Genomic DNA, 9,258 nt, shown 5'->3' with positions numbered 1-9,258 from the left:
AATCGTCGCAAGCGAAAATGCCAGTGGGCAGAGCCCGTTGCAGGTCGCCGTCATGACCAACCAAGTCGCGGCTGCGGGGTACCTCTTGCCGCTAACGAAGGCAGCGATGGAGGCCGATGCGTTCGATGCGTTGATCACGCGCTTGGCCGCGCAAACGTCGGTCGACATGATGCTTCAGGTGCTGGCGGGCAAAGCGACGATGAAGGACATCATGATGTACCAGCGCCGCCTCGCCATTCGATAGACCTCGTCAGAGGCAGCAGATCCCAACGCGGCGAACTTGCTTTCCCCTAAATTCGAGCTTGTACTTTGAATCGAACGACATGAATTTGAAAACATCTCGACTGGCGCCAATCAGAATGCATTTTTGCAACAATTCGCGTGAAGCTCACCAAAAGATCCATGTCATCCCGCCCGGGGCACTGCCGGCGACCACATGGTCGCTGGATTTCTACGCCGCTCGAATTTGTCGGGCACGGCAGTACGTTCTGCATGACGGACGCGATGCGAACAAGCGAATCTCTTCGTCGCGAGCGCAGTCTTATTCTGGCAAGACGTGATCGCAAAAATCTTTTTCCGGTGGCATTTTGAGGATTCAGGCTGCACTGAGGCCATCGTGCAGTGCTCCGCGCGAGGGATTACGCATGGTCAATAGGCCCGCGACGACCCAGGTCCTTCCTCGACACCTAGTCGCACGTCAGGTTTACGAGAGCAAGTTTATCGAACGCGCAAACTCGGCAGATTCGAACGTGGACAAACAATAGATTAGTAAGTATAGGATCCGATTACATCTTCGAAGGGAACCGAATCGTGCCGTCGTCGAGCGACGCGTTACTGGGCGCCGAGACGTTGGGGAGCAGCACGGGGCGGCCCGTCGCGTTCACACCGGCAAACGTGCTGTTGGCGAACGTGCCGTTGGCAGCCGTGCCGTTGGCGAACGTGCCGTTCCAGCTGACCAGCGTCACGTTGAAGGGAAAGACGATCGTCGGCTCCGAGACGTTGCCGGCCAGCGTCACGTTCGTAAAGGTCGCGTTGATGGCGCCAAAGGTGCCGTTGACCGCGACGAGCGTCACGTTGGGAGGCAAGAAGGAGCTGTTGGCCGGGAGAAGGACCGTCGCGTTGGTGACGTTGGTCTGGGCGACGGCGGCGACAGCAGAGAGGAGGAAAGCGACGGGGGCAAACATGATCGTGCTGCTTGGCGACAAATTGAAAAGTGGTGGGTGGGAGCCAATGCAGCTGAAGCAGCTGCCCAATCGCAAGCCGAGTGTCCCAAGCGGGACCCTCCAGCGTCGGCAAGCAGCTCCTTCGAGCGAGTCAAATATTCGATCCAAACCCAGCTGTGTTGAGATTGCCTTCGAACTTCGCTATATCATGCGGTCTGCGCCGTGGACTTCTTGCTTCGAACTTCGTCCTCAAGAACTCGGACGGTGGACATGCGAAGGGGCACGGCTGGTTCGTTGACTTCGGCGGTGAACCTAGCTGGCGTGGCGTAAAGACACACTGAGAGCTTCACAACGTAAAGGCTGCCTCTTGCCTCTACAGAAGCCGCTTTGACGCAAGGCGACGCAATGTCAACCGTCCTGGTCCGGCAACGTGCGGGGAGAAACAGGCGGAAATTCAGCGGGGCGCGTCACGCCTCCTGGATACAAGACAGGTGTCCTTCGATTCCGTGGGACTGAATGTGCGAAGCGATTCCGTGGCACCGAATGTGCGAAGCGACCAATTGAAGCGACCGACCAAGAGATCCGACAGAGCTCCAGTAGCTGCTCCAGTGGGATAGCTCTGGGGACACTAGTAGCTCGGTGTGCATTCGAGCACGACGTGCCTCGAAGCTCGTACTACCTTATTAGATGGCTGGTCAGTCCCACACGCATTGAACCTTCTCTGTGACCGGCCTTTGTTAGCTGCCTTTGTTACCCACGTCGTACGATGGCTGCAACAAGCACCGCACGATGTGCAACAGCCTTCCACGAGCTCCGCCTCGTGTCGTGCTCTGATTTGATTCTGAGCTCTTGTTGCTACCAGAACGTTCTCAAGCCGTATCGTCCTGCGATTCGCTGATCCCGCGAGCGAACAAGAACGGACTCGAATGCGTCCCGCTCCTCTCTCTCGTCAAGAACTAGGCGTACCCACCTGCTTGACACGACCGTCAAGGCAGCATCCGTACCCAAGCTCGTCACGCGAGCGTCGCTCACCCTTTTACAAAGTGCTCAACAACTCGGTCGCTTCAATGGTCGCGCACGGCGCAGTCGACCACGAGGCCGTAATGGTCGCTGATCTTGATGCCGCTCGCGTCCAGCGCATGTTCACCGAGAAGCGCCATGCTTATCCCTTGCCACTGCCCGCGCTTGATGAGGACGCGGTCGTAGCGCATGACCTCGTTGCGGTCGGCGACGCACACCGGGTTGTGGACGCCGTCAAAGGTCGCGCCGCGCACACCGGGGCACAGCTTCGGCCATGCGTCTTCGAAATCGGGCAGCGTTACGGCGAGCACGTCGTTCTCAAGCGGCCGGATGCGATCGCGGTGCCAATCACCCCACGCCTGCGTATCGTCAAAGTTGAAGTCGCCACAGAGCACCGCGTTGGCGTGCGGCAGGAAGACGGCAGCGCAGGCGCGAAGCTGCGCCTCACGCATCGCCGGCGCGTTGAGCGACTCGAGGTGGACCGTGCCAATGATGACGTCAGGCAGCGTGCCCATGTGCCCTTGGACAACGCATGTGACCATGGAGCGCCCCATCTTGGAGGGCAGCGGCGTGTTGGCAAACTTTGGGCGGAGCGCTCGCCGCGCCAGGATGAGGCAGCCGTAGGGGGACACGGGCTCGGGGCTGTGTTCGTACGTGGACTGCAGCAGCGCCGAGGCCTCGATCGCTGAAAGCACCTGCGGCGTAACCTCCTGGAGGCACACGACGTCCGGGTTGAGCGCCAGTACGTCCACGATGAGTGCATCGAAGCGCTGTGCCTGGGCTCTATCGTCGAACCACATGTTCCAAGTCACGAGACGGAGGCGCGTCGGGTCTGACGGCGTCGATGCAGCCATCGCGGCTGTCCATTGCGGGGTGTCAATGGGAAAGGTCGGCGGCGTCAGATCCAAATGCGGCAGCTCCTGAATGCTACCGTCACCGCGCATGAAGTAGCGCGAGTGGTCGGCCCGCGTGAAGATCGTGCGCGATGGCTTGCGCGTTGCGGGGTGTCAATGGGAAAGGTCGGCGGCGTCAGATCCAAATGCGGCAGCTCCTGAATGCTACCGTCACCGCGCATGAAGTAGCGCGAGTGGTCGGCCCGCGTGAAGATCGTGCGCGATGGCTTGCGCGTTGCCTTGGCGTGGGCCAACGCAGCCGTCGATGAGCTGGCCATGCGAAACAAGAGCGAACGCCAGTGGGTACAAGCTTTGAATCTCCCTATGGAAAGTGTTGGTAAGATTGTAAAGAAGGATTGGTCTGCGACCTTGCCGAGCCAACTAGGATGGAAAGATGAGCTAATCGCATACAAAATATCGATACGACTAGAGACATCAACACGGAGAGACCTCGCGATGCGCCAAAGTACTGGCTTCCGAGTCCCGAGCGATGGCACCGTCTTTGGCCAGGTTGAAGTTGGCAAATTGCACTTTGAAGAGTGATGGACACACGACCAGATTCGCCCCGTCGCTTTTCGGTATCCCTTCGAATCGGACTGCTGTAGATAGTATAATTGTCCTAGACAGCAATCCACAAACGACTCGTGATGAATAGGCGATGGATACGTTGGCTCGAGACAGGCAGGCAATCGCATCCGGGTACCCATCTCTATCCTGGATCCTGGCCTTTCGTGAGCCAATCACATGCCGTCTGGTCGATTTAGCCAACGCGGATTGGCCGAAACGGTATCTTTCGACCGACGCCTCGCTGCAAGGTGAAAAATGCGATGGCTGTGGCTCGTGCTAGGGCTCGTGGCGCGTCCCGTGACGCCGCAGCACCTGCAGACAACGCTTCACTGGACCAACACGACCTTGGTTACCGCCTCCGGAGCGACTGACGCCGTCCGCGCCATTCTAGCGTCCGCACTGAGTCTCAAGCCCGCCGAGCTGCAAGTCCGCAGCTTGTCGATAGTCGCTTCCAGCGATGTGGCGATGGTCCTATGGCTTCCTTACACACAATCGACGATGTCGGCACTGCAGAGGCGCTTTCAGATCGCTGTCACAGGGCACATTGTCCACGTTCTCGCGACCGACTACATCGAGAGCGACGCGCCGCCGTCAGGGCAGTGCCTCAGCGCCACGTCTGTCGTGCCGCTCGATTTATTTTTGAGTAACACTGCGTGGCCAAGGTTCCAAGCGGACCTCGAGGCGTACGTTCGCGCACCTGTAGCACTGGTCGACGTGACCAGCGACAGCTTTACGCTTTGTGCATGGACCTCGCATGCGGCGGCAGCGGCACTGACCGAGTACCTTTTGTCGCAAACGACGGGCCTTGCCTCCGTACAACCGACCCCATCGAATATTTCGATGGAAATTGCACCGCCGACAGCGACCGAGGTCGACTGCCAAGGGTCGTTTTGTGTCGTCTTGCACTGGTCCGTGCCGAGCGCGCTGGTCCTGACGGCGCGGACCGAGCTCGCGCTATCGACAACACTGGTCGACGCCAACGCCTCACACGTGCGCGACGGCGACACGTGGCTCTTGTCGACCACCGACGATGACGCGACTATGGGGTTTCGCTGCGTCTTGGCGTCGGCCAGCGGACCAATCGAATTGACCTGGGCAGCAGAAAGACTATCAAGCGACGACGACAGCGCGTCATCGGTGCTGACGCCATTGACCCTGCCCGACAACTGGAGCGCGCACTTGTCGTCGTCCGAGTACCACGGCAGGTTTGTCCAAATGACGATTGCGCTGTCACCGCCAACGGACAAGGACGCGTGTGACGCGGCTTGCGTCGCGCTGGATGCGTGCTTGGCCGCACTCGTCGACTGGCCGCTGCTGGCGGCCGACCTGCGCGCCATGGACCCGAGCTCGCGCGCCGACCTCTCGGGCATGTTTTCCTCTTGCGATGCCGCGTCGTGGCACCAATGGTACCTCTCCAATGGGCACTCTGTCGGCGCCTCCGTTGCATTTCTCTTGACGCCGGCGCAGCAGTCGCTCGACGTCTTGCAAGCGCCAGGAACACTCTTCGTGCATTGCAATGGTACATCCAGCGAGGTGTCGTATGCAAATGGAGAGAGTCTGGGACGAAAAGTGGCCGCTGTAATCGCCGAGTGCACCCGCTGTGACGAGGTGACGACCGACGCACTCACGCTGACATACCCAAGCACGTACCTCGGGCCGACGCTGTGGCTATCCTCGGACTCGGTGGTCGTGCACTCAACGCCCGCGTCTTTGGTTGCGATCGCTCTTCCTAGATAATATAGACTTAACGTTCTTGGCTCTTGAATCACGATCGCTCTAAAAAGTGGAGTGCTCGACAAATGCGATACTCCACCACCGCAGACACTATTATATTGGTGTCGACTATTTTTTATAAACATTTTTAGCTATGGAAAAAAGTATTGTTTGCGTGGTGAGCCGTATGGGCGTGTTGTGGTTGTACAAGTAGCATGGACTACAAGAGCTTGGCTTCAATGTCTTTGACAAGGCTCTCCGAGACTTCCCACAGCTGACGAGCGAGATCGACGTCGGTTGCTTTCGGGTGCAGGTCGGTGCTGAGCTGGCAGTCGGCGTAGTAGCCACCAGGCTGCACGGCCGGGTCCAAGGCAGCCACGATCGTCGTCGCCGCGCCCTGCGCAATCGACTTCATCGGCTCTCGGAACGCGCGCATCAACATGCCCGAGCGCAAGCCTGAGAGACTGCGCACGGTGCTGGCAATGCCCAGGTGGCGGGTGAGCTCGGTCGCGACAATGACGCCGGGATGCAGCGCAACAGAAATGACGTGCTGGCTTGCGTACCGCTTGTTGAGTTCGGTCGAGAAGAGGACGTTGGCGAGCTTGGCCATACCGTAGCGCTCCCACTCGTAGTACGATTTGTCGCCGCTGAGGTCGTTTAGGAAAATACCTTCATCTGGCGCGTAGAGGTTCTGGCCCATGGACGAGAGGTTCACGACGCGCGCGGGTGCGTCGGCCGTGCCCGTCCACTGGAGCGCTGGCAAAAGCAGCTTGGTCAAGTAGAAATGACCAATGTGGTTGACACCAAACTGCATCTCGAGCCCGTCGGTTGTCGTGGCCTTGGGACAGGCCATGACACCGGCGTTGTTGATGAGGACGTCCAGCCGCTCAAACTTGGCGCTGAACGCAGTCACAAACGCCTTGATGGACGCCAATGACGCCAAGTCGAGCTCCAAGAACGACACCTTGGCGTCATGCTGCGCTTTGAGAATCGAAGCCACAGCTGCGTCACCCTTCGAGGCGGAGCGACAGGCGATGACGACGGTGGCCCCCTTGGCCGCGAGGACACGCGCTGTCTCGAGGCCGAGGCCCGTGTTGGCGCCCGTGATGAGCACGACCTTGTCCTTGCAGCGAGGTGCGAAAGCGTCAGCGACTTGGTCGGCGGTTGTCGTGGCGTTGAAAGCGCCGTCAGGCGACGCTGAGGAAGCTTGGTTGCCCATTGCGCGGCTACGATCTAATTTCGAAATGAGCTTCAAGTGTGGTCGTTGGGCCACGACGGTGGATCGCATGTGATTGGGTAGTTTCCACGAATCAACGCAGTCGATAGTTGAGCACCCGCCAATCACGTGGCAGGCAGCAAGCGCCATTTTGGACGTTTGGGCGACGTTGACGAACGAACGAATCGTGATATTATTGAAAAGCAGAATGCGCGGGAAGCCATGAAGATATGGTGCCGACGACTTGGTCGACTGTGATGCAGCTCGTAGCTGCTCCCACGCACCAAGTGGTCGGTATAGATCACTGGTCACCGATCGTGCTGCACCGACGACAGCGCAGTCGCAGCGTCTCTCGAAGGCCTTGATAATCTGCAAAGTAGTGCTCTAGACACTTGTTGTATATTGAGGAATTACGGAGTGCGTCGTCAAGGCCTTGTCCGGGGCCGCAAGCACCCGCAGGCGACTACAGAGGGGCATCACGCCGCCGCCTGTGCAACCACGGGCCAACGAGCCCGTGATTAAGGCGATCGCTTGTCTCGTTGCTGCAAAGACTTCGTATCTCGAAGATAGAACCGTTAAATGCACTTTCGTTCATACCGTTGAATACGCTATAACGTGCACTTGTCATTCTCTTTAGCTGACCAATGGCCTCACTCATAGAATCGAGCACGCCATCTGATTGGCTGACAATTGGATCTTGCCATCCCTGTGTCATTGCTCGAATGATCGCCTGGGAGGCAACCGTGCAGGCCGTGGCGTTCTATCGCTCGCTCCATGACGACGTCCGGATCCCGGCACGCTACGTCGTCCCGTCCAAAGCGCCGTGGCCGACGTCCATGCACGGGCGAATGCTCGGGAACACGTTCAGCAGACTCCGGACCACACTCCATGCATACGAGCCTGACAAATTTGCTGACCTCGAAGCGCTTGGCTTTGACTGGTCGCTAGCTCGAGGAATGCACCGCGTCCTCACGTACGACGAGCGCGGTGTCCGTCAACTCCGTCACGTGCCTCTGACGGCGCTCGTTGCAGCGCTGCAAGCGTTCCACAGCACCAATGGCCACCTCGACATCCCCCGGGACTTTACGGTCCCGACGCAACACCAGCTATGGCCGCCGGACGCAGCCAATGTCGCTCTCTTCTACGCGCCGCAGACGCTCCGAGCTCTCTTTTACGAGCTCTCGGACCAGGATGCGACGGTTTTGCATGGCCTTGGACTTTTCACCGAGTTGCCGCATTGGGCTGACGCTCGGTTGCTTCTCTCGACCTTCAAGAGCCTCGTCCAGATGAATACGGTGCCACTCGATTTTGCAGTGCCAGCCACTTCGGATTGGCCGACGCAGTACCACGGCTTTGGGCTGGGCGAGCTCGCTTGGTATCTCGGCCTCAAGCGTGCGACGCTGCCACACGACAAGCGCAGCCAGCTACTTGATATTGGCATGGACTTCAACACGCCGGCAACGTGGGCAGCTATCGTGCGCCGTCTCGAGGCTGGCGGCGCCGACGTCCCAGCAGAAGATGTCGTTCCAGAAGACGGGTTCCCGCCCCCGCGCCTGGACTACTGGACGTCCAAGCTTCGGCGGGCGCAGTTGCTGCACCTGCTGCCAAAGGCGACAATGGACGCCGTCTCAGCGATGGACGCTCGCCACTCGACGGCCACCGCCCGACCTGCACCGCTCGACAGAGCCACGGTAGCTCCGACGCCGTCCAAACGCCGGGCATCGACTTCACGTGATGAGCGCTGCAAACGAGCTCGGGTCGGCGGTGAGCTCGACGAGTCGATTCGGACGGGACCGATCACCCGACGCAAGCAGGCGGCAGTGGACGCGCTTGGCGTTGACGGTGTAACCTCGAGTGACGATGAGACCGACAGCTCGCCACCCAAGCCGCGTTCTGTTGAGTCAGATGGCGAGGTCAGCAGCGATGACAGCGAGAGCACGGCCAGCGCATCGTCCTCCGATGACAACGACACTCCGTTGGTCGGTCGTGCTGGGCGCAAGAAGCAACGACGTGTGTGGACGTGGGAAGACAAGATCGACGCGCTCAGTGTGTTCCGCAATGAGCATGGGCATGTCAACGTTCAAAAAAGATTTCGCGTGCCGGCGTCGCCAGCGTACTCGCCGCACTTGCACGGCATGGCGCTTGGTACGATCGTTGGCAATATCCGCAGTCAATGTATTTTGCTCACGCCCGCGCGCCTCCGCGACCTCGACGCCCTCGGCTTCCGTTGGCGACTCAACGCGGGAGGTTACAGCTACTCGACTTGCGAGATGCACCCGACCAACCCTTATCTTCTGCACCTCCAATTTGTGTCGTGGCAGGACCAGATCGAAGCTCTCCTCACGTACCGACGTCTCCACGGCGACCTCGAGATACCCGACGACTTTTTTGTGCCATCGTCTGCCGAATGGCCGAGTGCGGCGCACAACATCGAGCTCAAGTGCGTCCTTCCAGTGCTGCGCATGCACGTCTACGAGCTTCCACCACACTATGAAGATCGTTTGCATCGACCCGAGTCGGGTCTCATGCCCGACATTCCCAACTTTGATACGTTTCTGCGTCTGGTCGAGATCTACCGCGACACGGTGGGCAGCGGCGCCGTCGCCCGGGACTTTGATGTGCCACCAAGTGGCGGCAACTGGATCGACGCGTCGGCGCGGCTTGAGCCTCGGCGACCTCGCGTGGT

General features: G+C 59.4%; 4 protein-coding genes across 4 annotated transcripts; 1 reads left to right on the top strand and 3 right to left on the bottom strand.

Moving 5' to 3' along the window:
* Positions 1–742: 742 nt before the first annotated feature.
* On the bottom strand, positions 743–1,206 carry SPRG_16341 (hypothetical protein). Its single transcript, XM_012355668.1, has one exon. The coding sequence runs from the start codon at positions 1,182–1,184 to the stop codon at positions 786–788; it is 399 nt and encodes a 132-aa protein (XP_012211058.1). The 5' UTR covers positions 1,185–1,206; the 3' UTR covers positions 743–785.
* Positions 1,207–2,227: 1,021 nt separating this feature from the next.
* SPRG_16340 (hypothetical protein) lies at positions 2,228–3,127 on the bottom strand (the record flags this gene model as incomplete). Its single annotated transcript, XM_012355667.1, has 1 exon — positions 2,228–3,127. The coding sequence occupies one exon, from the start codon at positions 3,125–3,127 to the stop codon at positions 2,228–2,230; it is 900 nt and encodes a 299-aa protein (XP_012211057.1).
* Positions 3,128–4,048: 921 nt separating this feature from the next.
* SPRG_16339 (hypothetical protein) lies at positions 4,049–5,225 on the top strand (the record flags this gene model as incomplete). The annotated part of the gene is made up of 2 exons (XM_012355666.1): positions 4,049–5,162; positions 5,200–5,225. Exons 1-2 carry the CDS (start codon positions 4,109–4,111, stop codon positions 5,223–5,225), a joined length of 1,080 nt encoding a protein of 359 aa, XP_012211056.1. The 5' UTR covers positions 4,049–4,108.
* Positions 5,226–5,452: 227 nt separating this feature from the next.
* Positions 5,453–6,595, bottom strand: SPRG_16338 (hypothetical protein). Its single transcript, XM_012355665.1, has one exon. It carries the CDS (start codon positions 6,573–6,575, stop codon positions 5,577–5,579), a length of 999 nt encoding a protein of 332 aa, XP_012211055.1. The 5' UTR covers positions 6,576–6,595; the 3' UTR covers positions 5,453–5,576.
* Between the last annotated feature and the right edge of the window lie 2,663 nt (positions 6,596–9,258).

The sequence above is a fragment of the Saprolegnia parasitica genome (assembly GCF_000151545.1).
Source record: "Saprolegnia parasitica CBS 223.65 unplaced genomic scaffold supercont2.284, whole genome shotgun sequence".
Classification (NCBI taxonomy): Eukaryota; Oomycota; class Saprolegniomycetes; order Saprolegniales; family Saprolegniaceae; genus Saprolegnia; species Saprolegnia parasitica.
This window is presented reverse-complemented; position numbering and strand designations above follow the sequence as displayed.

What these genes read in the sequence shown, in the direction of transcription:
- SPRG_16341 (XM_012355668.1), bottom strand. Translation starts at nt 1,184, where the DNA reads ATGTTTGCCCCCGTCGCTTTCCTCCTCTCTGCTGTCGCCGCCGTCGCC.
- SPRG_16338 (XM_012355665.1), bottom strand. Translation starts at nt 6,575, where the DNA reads ATGGGCAACCAAGCTTCCTCAGCGTCGCCTGACGGCGCTTTCAACGCC.